We start from the raw sequence: 23,096 nt of genomic DNA on the forward strand, positions 1-23,096 counted from the left end.
TTCTGTGGCTTTGGGTTGGTAATTTCCAACTTGGAAATTACTTCGGATTTTCAGTTTTCAGCTTCCTCAGATTGCATTTTGAAATAAAAGTGATTGAAGGCAAACTTTCCTCCCGACTGTAACATGAAACTCAAATGCAGACTGCTCAAATTAAGAGTGTACTCAAACAAATGTCAGTAGAGGAAAAAGCTGCTCCAATGACAGCACAAAATACTTGTTTAGCTTTTTTTCTCCTCTTATATTAATTCAAATACCTAAAGGATATAAGGATATCTGTTAATACAGAGTACTGATTTGATACCTGGCATATAATGATAAATAAGGTAATATTTTGTACCAGGAATTGCTGTGGCTCCAAGCCTGCCGTGATTGAATGTGTGTAACTACTAATTGAAACATTACATTTTATAATGACATTGATAAAGAAACTGTATTCAATATGGAACAGTCACATCTGGCCGATAACCAAACCGGTTAACAGGGTCAGCGTCTGTGCCAATAACAATCCAGTGGAAGGCCAAAGTGCAGTATCAGCAATGATGTGGTAAAATGTGGGATTTCCACGATGTCTCTCAATCAAAAACAACAACATACACAGGTGCTGCCCACTAGTCGCAGAGTTTATTCTTTTAAATATACATAGACTTTTTCCCCATATTAAATACCCCCCCCCCCAGTATCCCTCCCTCCTCCCATTTCTTCCCACACTCTAAATTCTCTGCTTTCTCTTACAACACCCCCCCCCCCAAGAGAGAAAGCTTGTCCGGCTGAAAAACACACTCTACTTTGTGCAGTATATTGCTTATTAAGACATTTGCGAAAACATAAATTAAAAATACTACAGCTCGTCTTTTTTTTTTGTCATTTTCTGCTCCAACATCAGACTGTTCTGAACAGAATAAAAAAAAGAAATGAAAAAAAAAAAAAAAAAGAAAACAGCACAGTGTCCCTCAGTCTGGCTACATAAAATGAAACGCATTCCTCTAATTTTCATGACGTTTTATGACCCTCCTGGCTTGAAGTCTACACAGTGGTCTGTACCGTGGTAAGTGAAATGGTAAGAAGAGAAATTTATTCTTCCACAGATGTCCTGAGTTTGGTCAAATCGTGTTGGTGTGGTTTTTATTGTGTGTTAAATGACAAGACATCCATTCAAGATGGCTGATTCTAGATCAGCCCTCGCTTTCACTAGTGTTTGGTCAGAAAGTGTGCGAGTGTGTGAAGGGTGGGGGGGCTATCATCTTATTCACCCTGCAATCGGGGATGTGCTTATTGATTGTGGCTTTTGTCAAATCCAAACCCGTGGAAATTAATGGTTCAACGAGCCGGTTGGAGCTGCAGGCAGAGTGAAGGACAGTGTGATACGGCACTAGAGGAAAATTCGTGTGTTTAAGTCACAAGGCATGCATGTTAACACTGAACTCAGTCGCCGCCAGAAGTTTTTCAGCCGTGCCGTGTGTAGTATGTGCTGCGCATGAGTCTTGTCGGTCTGTTTTGGTGTGTGAGTCAGTGTTGGTGCATTTCTTTCTTTGTTCAGATGAAGGTGTTGAAAAAGTCCTGCTTTTGATTGCCTGCATGCTAGACAGCTCCTACAAAAATATTTCCAATATTTTTAGGGAACGGAAGGTACAAGGAATGCCATGTTTGGTTGAGGGACATTTTGTATCTGTATCTGAATTTTCAGTGGAGAATAAATGCATTAAAAGGGGGACTTTTCCAATGACCGACATTGTATCATATGTGCACGTGTGTCTTGTGAGCATGTGGCATGTCTCATCCAGTCTTATCAAGTTTTGTGTCCGTCATTCTAGCAGTCTGTTTGTTTCCTTCCCTCCCTTCCAGGAAGCACAGGAGGGGCTGCGTTGACATTGGGGAGGGTCGAAGGGTCAAGCTGGGGTCACACGCGGGGGGAGTATTTAGGGTTTCTTGGCACCTCGGTGAAAGATTTCAGCTCATAAGGGATCCCCGTGTCCACTTCGATGGATTTGCGGGAGAATAGCAGCCGGATATCATTGTGCAAGTAGATCTTCCCAGATTTGGAGCTCTGGAATCTGAGAAGGGCAGAACCAACGGCATTGTTAGCAAAACACTTTGTTTTAACTCAACAAAAACTGTTAAAGTAACTGAATTTATGATGTAAATAAATACTTTTGGCAGATTTCCGAAATATGTTAATTGGCTTTCTTGCCAAGAATTAGATGAGAAAAATCAATATCACTCATATCTGTCAATTTAATATTGGGCAAGCAGCCAGTTAGATTCGCCTAACAAAAATTCTGGAAATGGGGGTAAACACCTGGTCTGGCTCCGCCCAAAGGTAACAAAATCCACCTTCCGCAGTTATGTGCAAAAAGTGCAGTATTTCTTATCTGGGTGCAATGACAGAGCTAGTGTAGCTGTTTCTCCCCGTTTCCAGTCTTTATGCGTAGCCGAACTAACCTGCTGCTGGCTGTAGCTTCATGTATACTGTACAAATACGAGAGTGGTATCAATCATCTCATCTAACTCCTGGCAAGAAAGCGAATAGACACATTTCCCAAAATGTTGAACTATTGCTGTAACTATGGAAAATAACTGCCAATGTACAAAAATTGTTTCCTAGCATTTAGTGAAAATCCCATAAATATATAAAGTATTCAAAATAATGTGTAACACAATACTATGAATAAGAATATACATTTTTGTGTAGCTTACGACCTTCGAGTCAGGTCTTATCAGAATCTCAGGTATAAAAAGTAATGCAGACAGCTGAAACCTCAAACGTACCTGAGATGTATCAGGTAGCAGAGAATCTTCTTCCTGTCTAGCGCTCCGCCCCCTGGAGACTCCTCGCCTTTCCCTTCAACCCCCTCCTCCACAGGCACCAGGAAGATACGGTGGCGCAGGAAGGTCATGTGATTGACAGGCATGTCGCCAAAGTTGTAGGTCACCAGGAACATCTTCACCACAGTTTTGTTGGGATTAAATAAGGTCTGAGGAGATATATCGGACCAAAGTCAGCATTTCAAGACAGCAATCATTTTAATTCAAGTGTAAAAAGGGTTTTGTTTTCTGACTGAACCCCCAAAAGGTGTGAAAATCGAGTGCACATAGTGTAATTCTTACAATGACAAGTACCTGACCCTTTTAGTACGAAGACCACAATACCAACATGACGTATGTCACGATCATTCAAATGTTGTGGTAGCATGGATGAAACCGGGCCTTTTCCTGTGCAAAGAATGAGCTGAGAAAGGGGAGGGGGGAAAAAAAAGGCAAATTTACCACTTGAATGGTCCCTGCTTTGGGTATGCTGTATCCTTTCTTTCCAAGAGGCTCAAGAGAAATCACCCCCTGGGAGGGAGAGAGACAGAGACATGTCACTGAATAAACATCCTCAATCACTGTAATGACAAAATAACTCTTATTCTTTGGTACATTTTAGTTAGTTGTGAACTTCGACATCAGGATCAGGATCTAGATTAAATGTACTGAAATAGAACTTTCGGGGAGTGGCAGTACGCCAGCAGTATTACAGTAGTAATTTTTAGTTCTGGTTTGAGCCACTGGTGAGACATATCTGTCACTTGTGCATGTAGAACCAATTCATCATCAAAAAACACTATACACAAAAACAAAACATCCTAAATGAAAGCACACTGACTTTAAAATAACTACAATATCCTGTAGTTACAAGGGCAGCCACACAGGGAGTATTATATATTACGTTGAATGTGATTAACAGTTCAAAGAACTGAGGCAAAAGAGGCCCGACACTCACCCTTTTTATACATAGTAATTCAAAGTCAACATGAGGCATGACGCTACCAAAGTGAAAACAGCTGGTTTCTAAATGGTCCAGTGTATCAGCAGACACAGTTTAAGACTTCTTGTACGTAGTAATAAAGTTATTCACATTACATGGCTGGTCTTACCTTACCAAGTATGAGCTGAGCTTACGTTATATGATTCCATATCTGATGAATGTTTAGTATTCAGTGCTGATATGGACAGATGTGGGAAAAGGCCTCATGATATATGCATGAAAGGAAAAACATACCACATATTTTTTCCATCTGGTTCTGAAGGAGCAAGCCAACAACAAGCTTTTTGAAGCCAATTCTGTAGTTGTTATTGTTTAGAGTAGTTGTTCTGATCTCTAATTTTGCTTCGTTTTTCTTTCAGCAAGTGTACTATTTTCATACTAGCAAACAAACCTGCCATGTGCAATAAACAGTGCTGGTTTTTTGTTTGGTTTGTTGTTTGCGCCCGACTAAGTGCGCATATAACCGCACACAAAAACACACAATATCAGGCAGATGCACACATAAAACAGACTGACCAGGAAGGGTGAGGGTGCGCTGTGCTCCGAGATGTCGTAGTACGTAACCTGCACAGGCAGGGTGACGTGCTGTGGGCAATAGGAGCCGCTGGCGCCAATCTCCGCCGTGAAGCCTTCGATCCGGCCAGACGGGGAGAATCGTCCCTTCAGTATGGACTCCTGCGACACACAAGACAAAGAGAAGAGCAAACGCAGTCATGAACAGGAGCCTTTTAAGACTCTTTATACTGTGAGACTTACAGTATAAAGGTTTATTAGACACAGGCTGCTGCTGCACTGTGGAGTCAAGTTTGGACCATATCTTTAAAAACTCATATTTCATGTATTTATTTTCACTGAAACCAAAGCAGTGTTGAACACAGAAATAAAATATGCATCTGCTAGCCAACAACAACGTGAATCCAAATGGCGGATTTTTGACTTAACATTATTACACTCTTACCCGTATTACCTCATTTTGATGCCATCACACAGTATAAGGATCTGCTGTCCTTAAATTAGCTACACTAAAAAGTAAATCAAATATTTTACATATGTTAACCATGTCATTGTGGCACTAAATTACTTTCTGCATTTACTGTAAATCCTTATAATCCTGGGCGAGGCTCTGCAACGATTAGGAAAACAGCAAGGCCTATTTACACACAGAGGAGGACCCCAAAAAACAGATTTCAGCACTGGGAAGATTTCCAACCATTGTGTGTTTCCTCATTGATATTCAGATATACAGGGCATTGTCAAAAACAACAGCAACAGCTGTACAATATTAATAACGTTTAACATAGACTAAAACCTCTGTTTAAAATTTATTTTAATGGTAATTAATGAGCTCTTTTTTTGCTTTATGCCGTCTCCCTGCACATTACTTTCCAATATTATTTCAATTTTTTTTTTTATTGTAGCTTTTGCAAGTGAATAAAACTCAGCATAGACACAATAAGACTGAATCTAAGATTTAATTTCCCAAAAACTTAAAATTGGTTCTTGTGGAATATGTCTCCACAGCAGAACCGAGGCTCTCCCCGGCTCCACCTGCAAAGGGTTCACATTGGTTAAAGTTTGCATCTTGGCACGCCATTGACGCCAGCGTTATCTTTGACCTGCAGCTACTTTTGTCTCCGGAAGTTGTTAGAGTATTAGTTCAAATTTGTACCTCAAAGTTGCCAAGTAGTGATCTGCTGATGGAAGATGAGGGCCAGCTGGAACGCGCGGAGCGACCGGTGTCTGTGTGCCTGCCGCTGCGCAGCTGCCGACTGAATGCGACCACAAAAACACACAAAACAGAGTGGTGGTTAGTGGTTAAGATTACACTAATTTTATCTTAACCAACATGTCACATGCCTCTGAGCGTGTCTGAGTATTCAAGTCCAGACACAAAACCCTTTAATTTAGAATAGCATACAACCTCCCCTAACTCCCACCTCCTTTCCCTGTGTTTACTTTGCTGCAGTCAGTCTGACTGACATTGAACTGATCTGATCCATCCACACGTGCTTGGACTTAAACACACAAACCTGCTAAAGTTTAGATCCTGCTCTCTTCATCTTTTTTTAGTAAATCTTGGCTTTATTACGTCGATGTTTTGAAATCACATGATATACATTTGTTGAAAATACGATGGATGACTCACCTTTTCAACCGCAGCCCACTCTTTAGTCGTCGCCCTGATCTAGTGCAGTCTGTGGAGGTCTAGACAAAGAGAGGAAAAAAAAAAAAAAAAAAAAGGAAATTATGATTTGTCTTTCTCTATTAATATTCTGATTAATCAGTTTGCTATTCACAAACATCTGTACCAGAAATTTTAAATTGTTTGAAATGGTAAAAAATAAAATTTTCTGTACACACTCAGAAAATGAAGATAGACAAATAACAAATAAATGGTCGCGTTTGTGTTTCTGTGTCCCTGTGAGAGAAAATTGTATGAATAATTGTGTCTTTCAGGTGTCCTCTTACTTACTGAGCTCTGACTACTGGACGTTGTGTCACGAGCACAAACATTCCCCACTTCCTGGCTGCTGTTCATCGCAAAGGCCACCCGACTGTCAGATGAATCGTCACTAGCCAACCCTACGCTACCTGCTGGCCGTTTGCTCACGGCAAACCTTTCACTCATGGTAAGCTCATTGGTATTAGCTAACCCTCGGATGCACTGGCTCTCTACAGAGCTTGACGCTCTTTGTCAGCTGGTCACCTCATCATCGCATTTGATCAAAAGTACATACGGCATTTCAGAAATTATCCCATCTCAGCTTGCTTTCTCTCTTTTTCTAACCTTTATTTGCTGGAGCCTTCCTTTCGCTGTCCTCTCCGTCTCTAATTTGTGCCCTTGAGTCTTTCTTACATCTATCTGTTTCTCCCTGTGCTTCCCTAACACATACACTGAGCACCTCTGGTCACAATGATCCCACCACTGTATAAAAACCTAACTAGTGAACTAGTGAACCCTATTGTCACCATTAGCACACTCCCCTTTCCCACAGACCCACAAACTCAAAGCTCTTTCTGGCCTCCCAATGTTCAAAAATGGCCAATTCACTTCCAGAACCATTTTTTTTTTACGCAGAATGTATGTATATGTGTGTGTGTCTGTGTGTGGTTATGTGTGTGCATGTGTGTGAGAGAGACAGTACACTGATGTGGGGGAACAATGGACCCTCCCTCAATGGGCTTTATTCTGGAGCTACTCAGCCTATTCCAGCGTGGTGTGATATTGAGCCGGCCACCACTTCATACTTTCACTTTTACTCGTTCTCTTAGTTTCTCTTTATTTATGCCCTCAACCTCTTTTCCAGGACTGTCAAGGCTCACAAATGTCTTACCATCAGCCACTGTCTTTGAACAGCCTTTGCATAGGAGGGGCCTAAATGTTTTTGGGTCTAAAAGCATGGTATTTGCATGCAAATGTGCACATGCTGTTTTTTAATGTATGCTGCAGTTAAATCACGTAGAGCCTCTATCTAGTTGTAGTTAATTATGGTTGGAAAACTGAATCATGCCTTCATTAAAAAGGAAACCATTTTCCTCAACTCTAATTTCCTTCCTTCGAGTGCTTTATGACATGAATGATATAGGATCATAAGAATATTTCGTTTGACACCATGGGTGTATTGTTATTACAGTCAAGTAACATAACAGCTAATGTTAGCTATTAGCAAGTACAGTAGTTGGAACTATAGGCTGATGCAGTTGTTTTGGCAAATTGGATTACTCAAAATAAATTACCAAGAGAGATGTATGATGTGTGTTTGTGTATTTGTGAGTGTGCTAACCTTAGTCCGGTCCCATGCAGAGGGCAGCAGGTGGTTCCAATAAGGGGCAGCTTTAGCATCAGTGCTGCGACATGAGGCAGGGCCAAGTCCTGGAGCCAGCAATGACAGCCTGCTTCTCTTGGATGTGGAAGGTCCCTCATCTTCCGAACAGGACTCCCCTGTGTCGCTTGGGGACAGCAGCCTCTTTTTGGCCGGCCAGTGGCCTCCAGAGGATAGTCGGTGGCCATTACTGCTGGGCGTTTTCTCCCAGGAAGCAAGTCCGTTAGAGGAGGAAGAGGCAGCCTGGGTGGCACTTCGCTCAGGTGGGGAGGATTCAAGTCCAACGTCCCATTCGGTGGCCTCCCCTGGTTCCTGCAGCTCTGTGTGATGTGGGGGGGAGAAAGGGCCCGGAGGGCTGGTGGGACTAGCAGGGTTGGGAGTCTCATATGTGGACATTTCATATAAATGGGGGCTGGGCTGGCCTCCAGACGAGCCATTAGTACAGCTCTCGTTTCCAGGGCTACCTAGTGAGTAGGTGGGTGTGCGGCCTCCATTAGGAGGCTCAGTCCTGGCTAAGCTTCCGAGGGAATGGCCCTGGTCACAGAGATGCCCATGTGGGTCACACATTGGGGGTGATTTAGGTGAGAGTGGAGCAAATACATCAGGAATGGGCTTATCATGATTGTGCTGAGTTGGCCGTCGGGAGGGGTTGTGGCTTGGGGAGAGGGGTGGAGACCTGGGTGACAGACCCCCCTCAGAGTCTCTGTGCTCCATCTGTGTGCAAGAGTATACAGAACCAGGCCCACCGGGGCCCATCGCTAACCCCTTCCCAACACCTTGAGCTGGGGCTGGCCCACACAGCACCCCTCCCTCCAGTGCCTCCCTGTCTGACGAGTCTCCCAGGTAAGGGCGCTTATGAGTCACCTGGGGCTCCTCTAGCCCCCTTTTCACACCCAACCGGACAGGCCTCTGTTGGGCATCAGTGTTGGATTCTGTGGAGGTAGAAAATCCCCCCAACTGGGAGAAAATGGAGAGCTGGTAGACCTTTTGGAGCCGCAACTCCTCCTGGCCAATGTGTCTAGGTGCTCCCGGTCTTACCCCAGGTTCTAAGCCCTGTGCTGGGGCTGCAGGTGGAGGCAGGTCCCCCTCCTGGGCTGGAAGCTCTAATGGAGCCTTTTTGTGGGCTAGTTCCACGTGAATGTGCCGCATGGTTTCTATGCTGGAGGATAAGAAACTTGACTAACTTTTGTGCAAAAGGTCAAGTAGGTCCTCACAAGTGCCAGGAGGCAGAGCAAGATGTTCCAGAGGAATAGGAAGTCCTATAGTTCCTGTTGTGATATTGTCAAACAGTGTGAAACAGGAAGCTGAGCCGCACAGCACCTGAGAGGAACAAAATAAAGTATTACTATTCAGGACATATTTTAATTAAGTGAAAAATAATGGTATACTGTGTGAGTAGGGCTGACCCGAATGCCTCGAAACATCTACCTTTGCCTTGATAATCGTGTGCTGTTTTTTTTGTTTTAAAAAAAACTATTATCATATAGGCATTACCACAAAAATCCCAAATAGCCCATGAAATAATAAGTAGTAATCCAACATTAATCATTATGCATCAACATTTATCATTATTAGTTATTCTCAGACAAGATATTTGATCTTAGTGATAGTTTTGTGCATCACAGCTCTCATCTAACGTTACTAGTGACGACACTGGGACAGTGACACGTGACCATGTGACAGGCTTACAAGTTAAAGCTATGCTAGCAAGATGTAGAAAAAGTCAAGCATCTGGAATAACTTCCAAATTTGCGAAGATGATTACCAAAACGTTGAGTGCCAAATATGCCAAAGGAAACTGGCATATTACAAATCTACAATGAGTTTGGCAAATAACCTGAAAGTTGTAAGTAACAGCTTAGTTATCTTGCAGAATTTTCTTTTTTTTATTAGGGCTAATGTTATCGAACCTGCAGGCTAACAAAGTATAACGTTAAAGTCCAAAGTTTCGAATATTCAAAGCTTCGAATATTTGCGGGTAATTGTCAATAAAGCTTCAAAGCCCTAAAAATGGTATCTGGGACAGCCCTATGTATGAGTGATGGAAAAAATAAAATAGCTTGAAAAACTTCAAAAGGACAAGAAGGCAGTCAGCCTTTCTAAGCTGTCTATGATGACGTAAGAATATTTTATGATATCTGTAATTTGGGGTCTTTGGGTTCTGAAAATAGCAACTTTAACTAACATTTTTGTTGCATTACACATAGCAAATTTTGCTACATAATTTAGTAGAATTATCGCCTTTCATACAGTATGCAGGTTTTCCTGTATTTTACAGTTCTCCAAATGGCTGATTGCCACAGACAAACAGCATGAATAATACCAAGGAATAAATCATATCCATTATAACAGTGAATCAATTCACACCACTAGCTTCTGGTCCATGCTTGATGATGACACGCACTTCAGCCTGGTGTTGCCATGACTTCACTATGTCATGGTGGACAAGGTGTAGGTAGTGAACCTTTTCTGTTCTGAGAAAGTTATTCTTGCCACAAAAGCAGAGGGAAAACCAGGCACTTAATTCCTGCTCAAAAACTCCCAGCTTTAAAACAGTATGAAAATACAGCTCTTTAAGTGCATTGATGGGACATAATACAATTTATGCAAGGCATAAGCCTAATTTATCTCCTGTCTAATTGAATAACATATTGAAGACAATGCCCAAGATCAGTATCTAACCTCTGTGCCCGTCCTTGGATGCCCGTGTGGACAAGCTGCATCTGGCACAACATCTGGAGGTCATGTCTAAAATGGCCTAGTAAAGCACCCTGTCTATCTCCATGGCAGCTGCCACAAAACAACACCAACATCCCAAGACAGGTAATCAGGAAACAGTAGCGACTCCAGAGAAGTAGGAGTGAAGGAGGTGGGCACAGGGGCTATGACCTGAGGAGAAATAAAAAGGTTGGTGGTTTGTCAGTGACAAAAGAAAGTTACTACATTGAGTTGATGTGTAATGCACCACTTCAACAAAACTGATGACATTACACTTTTGACTGCATGCTTATTGAACATCTTAGATACATTTCTAAATATTAAAAAAAGTTTTGATTTGTTTTAAACATTAGAAGTTACATGAAACTTGATCAGGCAACCAGTTGGTCAATACACACGAAAAACATTATTTGTTTGCAAAAGACATTGAATATACAGTGGTCTGTATAGAGTGACTAGGATTAAGTCCTCATCCCGAGGGCTAAAACTAACCAGAGGGGCGGAGTGTCAGTAATGCAGGAGGCTGTTGAGAGGAATTGTTTCTGCACTAGAATCGGACGCAACTCTACTGGGGCTCCCTCTGTGATTGGCTGACAGCCAGACACGCCCTCCTTGGTCACCTGAGCGTGGGGTGTGGCATGGCTGAGGCATCATGACAGGGTCATTCCACCCAGATTCCCTGAAGAGATAGAAAGACATAAAAACAAATCAAGTCAGTCGTCAGTCAGTTGCTTGTACTTCACCACTACTAGTTGTTAAAATGAAACTCTTCCTCCTGAAAAAACACACACACACACACACACACACACACACACACACACACACACACACACACACACACACACACACACAAAATGGCAGATACACTAATACGCCCTTTTACCTGTCCACACTGGAGATGAAAGCAAAACCTGATGTTCAAACACAACAAGTTAGTCACTATTTAAGTCCGTTACTGAACTTGAAAAGAACAACACAAGAGACAAAATCGATCAAATAATCAAACCTGTTATCATTTAAGCATTCAACAAGTCAACTGAGGGAGAAATATTACTCTCATTCCATTTTATTTTCAATAATCAAATACTCCATTTTGAGTACAAAAATCAACACTCTGGGTTGAGGCTCAAACATGGAGGAGCCACTTGTGGAGCACAGTGTTAATATATTTCATTGCTAATTTGGCAGTAAATGGTGCTAGGCCAAGAGAAGTGAGCCGACCCACTTGGACCAGAACTTGGGAATGTGTGTGTGTGTGTGTGTGTGTGTGGGGGGGGGGGGGCACAGCGAGCAGTCGCCATGGCAACCAGCAGCCCAAGGATAACGGATCCTTTGTGTTTGGCAACAAAGGGGGAGCAAAAGAAGCAGAGCCAGAGAGAGAAGGTAGACGACTGGGCATGCTGGGGGGCAGGGGGAGACTTTAGATATTTTCTTGGAAGAGCATCTTTGCCAAACACAAGAAAAATGCTCTCCTCCATGATGTGCAAACAGCCGCCCATCAAAATTTCAACACACTGTGCTAAAGACCTGTGTTCTGTTAACCTAAGGCAGGCAAAAGAATTTCACTGAAGTACTTAGACATTTCCTCCAAAGCATGAAATGTAAAATGTGACAAATGGAGGAGTGTTGAAAATAGCCGAGAAAGCTAATCTGACTAACACTCACCTGGCACACACATAAATCAGTAAAAAAGAGAAATACATTTAGTTCCCATTTAGACCTACATTAAGGCAACTAGTTTCTTCACTTTCTTGTATTTTCTTTTGAATCATCCTGACGAAACAGTGATGACAGAAGAGATCCGTTGCGCACATAGAATTGATGACAAAGGCCTAAAAATCAAGAAAGAGGAAGGAAAAAAACTGGTAATGTAAATAATGAGTTGTTCATGGGCATTTTTAGCTAGATTGAAACACATCTGAAATGAATTCACTTACGGAACTTTAGGGGGTACTGAATAAAATCCCCAAATTGTTATACAAAAGCGTAATGATGTGTAAGGAAATAATACAGGGGGTATTACTTACCTAGCTGCACTCTAAGTGACCTGTGGCAGGTATTTAAATTGCTCGGCTGACAAATAGTGTTTATATGAGCATATATATTGTGTTTCATAGCTTTTCTCCAAACAAATTCTCCATTCATTTGGGACAATACGGTCCTCAACTTGAACAGCAAAGGAGTCATTATCTATCAAAGATGACACAAGAAGGAGAGGGATCCAGACAGGATGACATAAAAGGGGAAATAGAGAAAGACGTATCCTTCACTCCTCCATATATATTATAACCTGATTATATACAACTGCAGTATGATGGTATATCATCAGGTAATCGTGCTTTCCTATCACAGCCCACAAAGAATCATATGGAGACAATGTCAGGAGTGAAACCTTTGTCAACTGTAATTACTCACCTGACATATGGTCGCTATGGAGTTACACAATGCTACCTTTGGGAAAAACCAGAGTGCGCAGTCTTACGCACAAACATAAGTGCCACTCCCAAATTTGACCACAAAACATCATTTTACAATAGTGAAGACGTGCAGGGGGAAAAATAAAAAAATAAATTAAAAAAAAAAATAAAAAAATAAAAAAAAATCAAGAAGATGGGCAAGGTTTAGAGTTTTTTTTTTTTTTTTTAACTTTACAAAACAACAACAACAAAAAACAATCTAAAATAAATAACAAGCTAGTATTCTAACATTCATTGCCTGAATGCCATGAAATTGCCTCTGCTTTTCCTACTGGAATATGAACAGGAAGGAAAACTGCAATGTCTCTATAGGTTCTGAAAACAAGAGTCATATATCAACTGCTGCCCAAGCCAGGACATTTGGAAGACAAGTACTGTAAATCAAGACATTTGATTATTTTGCTGATACTCAGGGTTGGGGCCACTCTAAGGCCAAACCAGAACTGTCCCAGTCAAACAGGGATATCTGATTTATTTCACTACCAAGTCAAATGACAAAAGATAGGCAGCATGACTTATGAATATGAGTTCATTCAACACAATACAAGGAATCACCTCCTCTTGTTTTGTCCCTCCGAGGACAGGTGGAGTCTCCTGAGCCAGTGCCCAGTGGCGGACACAGGGAGTGGGGGATGGGGAAGAATGGGAGAGGAGTCAGCAATGAATATTTATAGTTATTGCCTGTGTCGGAGCTCACTGGAAGCACCCAAAGGCTCAGTGTTAGGTCCCACTTGATTCCAGACCTTATTTTGAACTAGCTGAGCAGGAGGCTGGCAGAGGCTTCCCAACCCTTTTCAGGCTCGATCCAGGAGCCAGCAGAGGAGGGGAGACACTCCGGCTTCACCCAAAGAAAGGCTTCAGGTTGCTGGGCGTGTGTGCCAGCTGAGACTTAAGAAATTAAGAACTCTTAAATACTCTTAACTGGACCGATTTCCCCAATATGGGGAAAATATGACAAATTTGATCTTATCCACATAAAACCATTACGTTGTCCCCTTTAAAGCTATCGCTAATAGCTTTTGCTAAAAATTCATCTCAAATTTCCTTGACTAAATGCTGCCAACATGAAGCATGAAGATGCAACACATCATTGGCAGGTCAGGTGCAATGTCAATGCGACATCTTTAGCATCACTAGAAGTGGACCAGCGGGCAATCATTCAGAAAGAGAAAGAGCAAGAGTAGAAATGGTGAGATGCCTAATAAAGGAAAGAGAAACACCTGACAAGAATACAACAGCCAGACAGAGAGAGAGAGAGAGAGAGAGAGGATGGGGGGGGGGGGAGACAGAGACTACTGTCAAGCCATAGACCTTGATTAAAGTATAAATACAGCAGGAACAAATACAGCTTAACAGTGTGAGGGCCAACTGAGAGTGTTCATACAGTACATAAACCGGCAGTTTGGAGACTTGTAAGCTCGCAGCCTAAAAACTAAACCGTACCAAATGGCAGCCATCTGTGCATATTGGTGAACGTTTTCAGATTTAAAAAAAACAAAAAACCTTTAATGTCACCAGAACCCTCTTCTGGAGAGTCATTTCTTAAAAATGGTACAGTGTGCAAATGATTACCTCAGCAAAGAAGCTGCACGGTGGAATGTACCTTATATGATTCTACCCAGAAAACAGTATTTAGTAAAATAATAAGACTTAACATCAGAGCTATAATTAAAAAGGCTCAAAACTATTTTTGGCAGGGAAGAAACCCACATTCATAACTAATGCTTTAACTCCGGCTCATCATGTTTTACTTGGTCACATTTTAGGGGTAGGTTTTATTTGCATGCATAAAGGAAGAGGAAAGACATATTAGAAAAAAAAACCAAAAACATTTTGGAAAACAATGACACAGAAAAACCGTAAAAATTAACGACCTAATGTTATGAAGACCCCATAAAGTGGTGTAAAGGACTAATGAGACCATTAGAAAAAAATATTAAAAAAAACAAGTCCAGTTTGCCTTGGCCCAGGCTTAGCTCTGGATTAAAATGAAAGTAGACTGAGTCATGCTTACAAAAACATTCAAACTGAATTAGCTAATAAATCAAATCTGGGAAATGATTTTAAAACAGCAATAAATAGGAAAATGAGAGGGGACAGTGAAAGGATAACTTCTGTCTATTTATTTACTACCATGATGCACAGCAGAAAATAAAGGAAATTACCATTCTAACAATACCATTATGGTGACTGTCTTTCTGGGGGATTTTGTTTGCAGTCTAAAACCTGTTCTGGCTACTCTGTTTTGTTACTGTGGACTAAAATCAAAGCTAAGACTCTAGGTTCACAATAGAATCCCGACCTAAGGAACAGAGTCAAAACCACTAGCACTCTTACTCACAGTCACGGATAAGGACTGAGGGCAGAGGGCAGAGGGCTCAGCATGTTTAATTTGAGACATACCTGTATTATGGAGCTTAAACATTTTGTTCAGAAGATGGTCATATCCTTCAAGGAGCATATTTAGCTGCTGAGGTGTGGTGAAATATGTGCAAGTCTGTATGTACATAAGAATGCATAAACGCCTGCACTTAAGCGCCATTGTATGTCAGTGTGAGTGTGTGAGCACCCTTAAGGCCAAGGAAGACTGTGGTCATGGGGTCAAAGGCTAAGAGTCTTGGGTCAGATGACTTATAGCACATCAGGAGGTGCAGAGGAATTTCATTTCATTATCATGAGAGAGGTGGTGTTACGAGTGCCGGTAAAAGTCTAACACAAAACGCAAACAAAGTGCTGATCTACATGTATCTGCGCACTGCACATTGGATCGGTTCCACTGCCTATTAAGAGCTTGTTAGACTGAGACGCATCGGTTGGAGCATCAGTGTGTTAAGCAAAAACATCTGCATAACCGGCCAAAGTACACTTAAGACCCTGTGAACGGTCTAAACTTTGAAAAGCTGCACATAGGTGGAATAAAACACACACACACACACACACACACACACACACACACACACACAATAGTAAAAACAAACGTTCAATTAGGAGGTATTCTGACGGCGCGGACCTAGAAAACAGCTCTCAGTAAAATGCATGGAAGTGAAGTGGGGAGAGTTCACAGCCAGCACCTATCCTTAGAAAATACCCCGACATTTGGCCTGTATACATTCATCACAACACCCAGATGACGCATGCATGTGTGAACACACAGAAACACAGACACACAGAATTCATAGTGCCATCACTTTCTCTCTTTCAGCAATCAAAAAAATGTAACACAGGAGGAATACAACCAGCATTTACAGTAACTCTTTACTGGGGTTTGTTTACAATCCTTGCAACAGATACAGCCTCTGCATAACTCACATTTTTTCCCTATATGCTCTTTAACAAGAGCACAGAGGAAAAACAAGGTGTAAAAACTAATATATAATATAATAATAATACATAAAAAACTAAATATAAAACACTAATACTGCGTGTTGTCTTTTAATTTCTTCCATATTATTCATTTTCATTCATTCAGTCCAACGCAGAGATGTGTCCGATTTAAAAACTTTCTACATGATCAACTTTCCCAGCGTTCTCCTTTAATATAACAATGAGTTTAGTGGCAGGGGCAGATATAGCCTTCAGAGAGGATATTGGACTCCAGTTTAGTGCCAGAGTAACCAAAACAAAAACGAGGCTGTGAGTCTGAGCTTGTGTTTCATGAACTAACAAAAACATACCTATTCGTCATGAAAGGTAACATTCTATTAAATGTCCCTCTTTTAAGATGCAGTTGGCAACTGTATTAGTAAACAACAGAATCACCCGATAACCACATTTTGAAAAATGTAAAAAGACTTGCTACATGTTGGCTTAATTACTTGCAGACACACTTGTCAATGCCCTGACTACACCCTTAAAAGAGAGAAGGGAGAACTTGCGAGCATTTGGATTTTGGATGGGGTTAATTCTCCATGTTAGAGTATGTGATATTACTTCTTTTCAATCCGTGACATAAACTATCTAGTCTTGAGTGGCCATTTCTGAAAACCCTAATCTGTAGCTGCTCAGCTGCACTCTGCCCCCCACCCCCGTGTCCTGAGCCCATCCTTTACACTCAGCCTATAGCAGAAGTGTGATGGCGTCAGTACGAGGTTAGCAGCCTCCCAAAATGCCTCGATTGTCTCATCAACTTTTAGCGGGACCCCACCCGAGTTACTCCCAGGCCTGCGTCTGGAGGCTGATAACACTCACACGTGCACACAATGTATGTACACATTCCCCAACACGAAAAGTTGCTGAGTGCTCCTGCAGACAACCACCTGTTGATTGGATTTCAGGAGCCATCTACAGTTTGGAAATCTGATGTCACTGTGCACAAGGGGGATCAAATGACAGCTGACCGTGTCTGTGTGTGAGTGTGTTTGTGAGTGTCAGACAAAAGACAGAAGACAGGAAGCAGCAAAGAAAGACAAAATGCGCAGAAGGAGAGAGGTAAAGTTGATTGAAACTGACAAGCCTCTGAGCAAGACAGTGTTACACCAAAACACGCATACAGTACTCAGGCTGGGGAGTTATGGCAGTCTAAACTAAGCTGGCTCAGTGACATAGTTGCTGAGAATGCTGTTTGACACGGGGTCCCTTTCTGTCTCTCCCTCCCTCCCTCTGTCTATATGTCTGCCTGCCTATCTGTCTGTCAGCCTCCCTTTCATGTAGCCATTTTAGGAGACGTTGAGTCACCCGAGCCCAGCTGCCAATATGACAGCAATCAACGTGAGCAACATTAGTACCCTTGACTTGACAGCAGGAGAACTTGTGACACTCACCCTCTTAGAAAGATGGAGTTTATCTCACCGCCTCATTCTTTGTCTCCCCTTCCTTCCTCTATTTCGTCTGGTTGCTGGATAGGTGACTCTGCTGCCTTTTTCTGTCTCTCCCCTTCCACTGGGTCAGACTGCCCTGTTGCTTTCTCTCGACACTCCGGTTTGTTGTCTCTCTTTGCTTCCTTCCTCCTGAATAGGTGGTGTTGAGAAAGACGGAGAAAAGTCAAGTTGTTCTGCCTCCCTCCGCTTGTTTTGTCAGGATGCCCATTAGCCTGTACTAGTTCTCACACTCTCTCTCTCTTGTTTTCTTCCTGTCTATCTCTCTTCACCCTCAGTCACACATATACACAAATCAAGAACCCACCAGCAACTCTCACTCCCCACCCGTCTTGCTCTTTCCCTCCCTCTCCTTTTTTTCTCTCACGCTCCCCCCGCCCTCTTTCTTCTTTTCTCTCATTCGCGCCCCTCCAAAATATCTTGAATACAAAAGCCACTTCACATGCTAGCATTGCCCCTTTCCTCTCCTCCCATTCCTTCTCTTCCTCACCCTCTCCTCTCTTCCTCTATCTACTCTCAGGCCCCTCCTTTCAACCCTTTCTCGTAATCCTACCCTCTCTCTCCCCCTCTCTCTCTCTCTCTCTCTCTGCCTCTGTGTTCTCGTTATGTCTGTTTCCTCTCAGCTGATAGAGCAAGGTGTGCATTGCTCACTCAGCAGTGAAGGCATACAGGGAAGAGAAAGGGGGGGGCATTGCCAGCTGATTGGCTAGAGAAAAGGGGGGTCAGCTGTAGTGGCTGAGTTCCTGATTGGCCAGGTGAAGGGAGTGAAGGGGGGGGGGGCTGAAACCCTGCCCACTTGCTCCTGCTCGTCCTCTTCTGCGGTAGTAAAGAACCAGACTAAAGAGCACTTTCCCCAAACACTGTGTGTGTGTGTGTGTTAAATTCGTGTCCTTGACAGCTTAAAGCACGTTTTGTGTACAGTGTTAAACTTGTGTAATCTCTTCCCATAGTGTGCCAGCCACAGTGTGCAGTTGTGTGCCTGTGTGTGTGTGTTACAGAATAACACTTAATAAAAAGGAGTTATGCCTCAGAGAATAAAGATACAAACATCTATGCAGTTCACCTGCCCCCTTCCTTTACCGTCTTATTCTCTCACACACGCAAAGGGACTCAGTGTGAAGCATGAAATGAAATGGAGTACAGATAGAGAATAAAGTGCATGTGAAGAAGTTTATCAGCTGAGTACCAGGAGCAGCCCTCATCTGTGTGTGTGTGTGTGTGTGTGTGTGTGTGTGTGTGTGTGTGTGTGTGTGTGTGTGTGTGTGTGTGTATCTTGCCATCTGTGAGCTAATAAGGAACAGCATGTCAACTAGGCAAGAACTATTTTGAACAGAGTGGTGTGGTTAAAGTACACGCAGTGCAAGCAAGTGCATCACACACTTGCGTGTGTTCTCTCACCTCTCTCTCTCACACACACACACACACACACACAATGGGTGGTGTCGCATAGCTTAATGTGTGATTTGGGGTTATTTAAAATAAGATGACTTTAAAAGTTATGTCACTCTAACATTAGGTTAAGTAAACAAATGATCATGAAAAAAGGTTTAGACAGCATACTTTGCTCAGAAGAAGAAATAGGTATTTGCAACATCTGTAATCACAAAATAAGTAGAAATGCAGTTTCTGGTATTCATGACATCAAGAAAACTACCTTGCTACACTTTAACATCTGTAAGGTTGGTTGTGAACTGCATTTAAAAACTCATACAGATAGTAACATATTTGTAGGCAGGATGTGAAGTTACCTGCAGCCACCGGACCAAATGCTGTAAATATTGGCCTCCACACTTGCACTCCAGTAGCCTAATTAATCGATTAAACATTTTGCCTGAAAAATGAAAAATTCCCATCAGAATTTCCCAGAGCAAACCGTGGCGCATTTCAATTACTTGTGCTTATGGGACCAACAATCTGAAACCCCAAATATATTCCATTTATTTCACATAGTTTCAAATAAGACAAATAAAAAAAAATACTTCTTAAGATTTGAGAGGGAATGTTTAGTTTATGTGATTGAAAATTGACTGAAATGATGCATCAAATAACAAAACATCTGCAGATTTTTTTTTCTGCTGAGGACAACTTGATGAATCAACTAACTGCTTCAGCTCTAAATGCATGTCCTTGTACATGAACGCAGTACGCATTGATCTGTGAGGGCGGATGTCACACTTGTTTTCTTGAGTGTGTGTGAACAGTAAAAGTGCGCAGAGAGGAGGTTTGGAAAAACAAGACACGTCTTCAGCTACATACCTCCAAATATAGAGATGTGGGGATAGGGGAGAGAGGGGAGGGGGTGGTAGAAGAGGCATAGAAGACAGAGACAGCAAGAAAGACAGAGGAAGATAAAGTGACAGGGGAAGACTGGAATCAGACAAGGTTTCTGTTGTCAAACAGGCCCAGCTCCTACTTTTGACAGCAAAGCTTGCAAAAAATAACAAAAACAAAAAACAAATATTATAATAATGGGGACTTTCTGCTTGCAAGCAGCACTTGCATTTAGGATCTTGTGTTTCAGCACACACAAATACACACACACACACACACACACACACACACACACACACACACACACACACACACACACACACACACACACACACACACACACACACACACACACTTCTGTACCTTTAAGAGCCCATGTTGTCTTCCATATTTGGGGAAAAAAAGGGTGTGTCTTCTCTATTAAGACCCTCCTCCATTCAAGGGCACTCTGAGTGCAGCTGAGGAGAAAGAAGCATTGAAAACACACACTCAATCACATTCCATCAAACACATGCACTGATGCAATGCCGATGGGCGAGCATGGCAGTGTTTGTTTTGACCTGTTCTGTCTATATGACTACAACAGGGTAGGATTTTCAATCATGGCATGTGAAACACTGTGTTACACACACAGACACATGCCTTGTTTTTCGAGGCCTCTCAAAGTGACACCAGCTGTGTTTTTTTTTTTTTTTTTTGGGGGGGGGCGCTACCCACCACCTCTAAACAGTCACAGCCTTGAAAAACTGAGGAACTTCAATTTTGTCTCGAACAGCCCAAAACCTTCTTGAGACAACCAGTTAGTCACAGTTTTAAATGACCAGTCTTAAATATCGAATACAAGGTCCAATTCAGTCCTCCCTCTCATGGAGGGAGAGAACAAAAGGAGAGGGGGGAGAGGGGGAGGTGGAGGAAGGGTGGGAAAGGAAAGTGTGTGTATGTGTCTGTGTGTGTTTGGGGGGGGTGGCTGTGTAATACCGAGCATGTTTAAAGAGGCGTGGATCGCCCCATGTGTTGGTGTCTGTGTCTACTGGCATCTAGGAGGGTGTGTTAGTAGCACACACATGGAGACGTATGTGTGTTTAAGAGGTGTGCGTCTCCATGACGAGTGTGTGCTGAAAGCAAGCGGCAATTTGCAGAAGCAATTTTTACGGCTAATATTTTACGAGGAAATTACATGAGGTGGCGTGTTGGCTTGCTGTTTCAGATCCATTTGAAATTTGTGATGCAATGCGGTTGGTTTTACTGCAACATCTAAGTGAATTATTATGTGTAATGAATGAGACAGAAAAATTGTAGGAAGGCTGATGTTGACAGTGACAAGCATCAGTGTGTGAAAATCCCCTTTTGTCCCCCTTTGAGCTGTCAAGCATAAATTAAAGCCATTTCGTTTTTTTTAAATAAACATGACACCCTTCCCATTTCCAGTGCTACACAATTGACAGGATTAAAATATTAAGTGCACATTTAAAACTGGCTTTCTCACTCAAACAGCACATGCTTTTTGTCTTGGTCTTCATTTTTCTATTTTTAACAGCCTCAGTTATGTATCACCACATGGTAATAACATTATAACATAACATTAACTGCTTTCTATTTTCAACATTTCAGCATTTATTTCTCTGCAGAGCAGTGTCCTGTACGGTCCACTTTCTTTCTTCAGGCAACTGGATTTTACAGTAGAACAGGATGCTTACCTGTCAGGTTAACTGCTAAAACCCCAGAACCAAAACTTTATCATTATCAGATAGCCAGTTCCTGTAGATTTTTTCCCTCCCAGGGTGGTTTCTTTATATTTACATTTCAAAAGCAGTGTTAACAATTCGGTGAGATGAACTCTCCTTGGAAGGGTATGTTTGACCAGCTGCCTGTTGATAAATACACTCACAAAGCTGAAAAGAGACAAAGAGCATATTTAAGTATAATCTTTTAACTTTACTGCTCAGGGAAAAATTGTGTGTGTGTGTGCATTTGTGTGTGTGTGTAAGTGCGTACTTTGCTCTTTTTGCCATTTAAGCAAATTAAATATATTAAGTTAAATATATCTGACCAATAAAAACCCAAATGGTTTTTGCTTTATTATGTCAGAATCAGGGTTAAAGATGTGATTTGGTGTTAGGTTCAATTTGGGCAGATGCAGCAAACAGACATTCCTGAACACAGACTTTTTGTTAGTCCATTTTAAACACTGGACTGTCCAAATAAAGCATTTCTGAAATAAATTTTGTTTGTTTTTCCATTACCAAATATGTCTCTCTATCTACTTCTGCAAACATTTCCACTCTTCATTTATTACTCCAATATGTAGCAGCACTGTGACATGACTAGATTCTGCAAACGTGGAAAATTTTCTTTTGTGTATCCTGTTATCTGATTAAATTTCCTCATTGTTTGGTTTAATCCAGTTGATGTCACACAATCCATCACCAAATATTAAGTAAAATTTTCCAATATGTAAGTTTACCAAACTGATCCACACCTTTCACCATTTTTCGTCATGATTTTGTTATTTTTTTCAATCTAATTTTATAGAAATAAATCAACCTGTAGTAGCTGATATGTGTGGAAGAGTGTGGCACCCTGAGTCTTGGTGACAGGCCGGGCCAGCTCAGAGGATGGAATGTTCCAGAGAAATATGCTGCCTATTCGTGGAGGACAGGAAATAAAGCCCTCTCTCTCTCTTTCTTTCTCTCTCTCTCTCCCCCTCTCTACTTCTTCACCCTGAATTCAGCTGCCTGTCTTTTCACCTATCTCTCCCTCTGTAACACCACCTCTTTGTCTAAGTGTGTTTCTTCCCCTCCTCCCCTCCCCTGGCCTTTGGGTATTTTTTTTTTTTTTGTGCATCTTCCTTCAGCTTAAAATCAATTCCTTTTTTCCCCTTTCATGCTTGGGGAACTCGCACAGCGTGGTGTTGCACCACTGAGACTGGTAGCGGCTGAAAGTAGTCTAGCTTTCCATCTGGGCAGTGAAAGGAAAATGAAAAATAAAAATCACTTTCTTTGCTATGTAGCTCACTAATACCTAACCAGGAAATACTGTCACTGTTTAACCAGCCAACCTGACTGATGACTGGTTACTTGCCAAAGTGGATGGTGGAGAAAATTACAATAGCAGCTAGAGCTCATTTATACCCACATTTTTTTTTAAAGGTGTCTGACCATTTCACAACAGGAGAGTAAGTGGAACA

At 41.9% G+C, this 23,096-nt stretch overlaps 1 protein-coding gene across 6 annotated transcripts in view; it reads right to left on the reverse strand.

Moving 5' to 3' along the window:
- Window positions 1-850: 850 nt before the first annotated feature.
- LOC120805241 (protein FAM214B) overlaps window positions 851-23,096 on the reverse strand; it is a 30,319-nt gene continuing 8,073 nt past the window's right edge. Inside the window, exons 1-11 of one of the 6 annotated variants that reach the window (XM_040155293.1) lie at window positions 20,273-20,290; window positions 17,585-17,770; window positions 10,840-11,026; window positions 10,312-10,518; window positions 7,591-8,949; window positions 5,952-6,010; window positions 5,475-5,574; window positions 4,322-4,480; window positions 3,265-3,333; window positions 2,767-2,972; window positions 851-2,051 (exon numbers count right to left, since the gene is read on the reverse strand). In XM_040155293.1, the coding sequence (XP_040011227.1) occupies window positions 1,898-2,051; window positions 2,767-2,972; window positions 3,265-3,333; window positions 4,322-4,480; window positions 5,475-5,574; window positions 5,952-6,010; window positions 7,591-8,778 (1,935 nt within the window). In that variant the 5' untranslated portion in view covers window positions 8,779-8,949; window positions 10,312-10,518; window positions 10,840-11,026; window positions 17,585-17,770; window positions 20,273-20,290 and the 3' untranslated portion in view covers window positions 851-1,897. Of the gene's footprint in view, window positions 2,052-2,766; window positions 2,973-3,264; window positions 3,334-4,321; window positions 4,481-5,474; window positions 5,575-5,951; window positions 6,011-7,590; window positions 8,950-10,311; window positions 10,519-10,839; window positions 11,027-17,584; window positions 17,926-17,945; window positions 17,959-19,036; window positions 19,048-20,272; window positions 20,291-23,096 lie in introns of those variants that run through there. The other 5 variants (XM_040155291.1, XM_040155292.1, XM_040155290.1 and 2 more) reach the window with 5 other exon arrangements.

Source organism: Xiphias gladius, chromosome 19 (assembly GCF_016859285.1).
Source record: "Xiphias gladius isolate SHS-SW01 ecotype Sanya breed wild chromosome 19, ASM1685928v1, whole genome shotgun sequence".
Classification (NCBI taxonomy): domain Eukaryota; kingdom Metazoa; phylum Chordata; class Actinopteri; order Istiophoriformes; family Xiphiidae; genus Xiphias; species Xiphias gladius.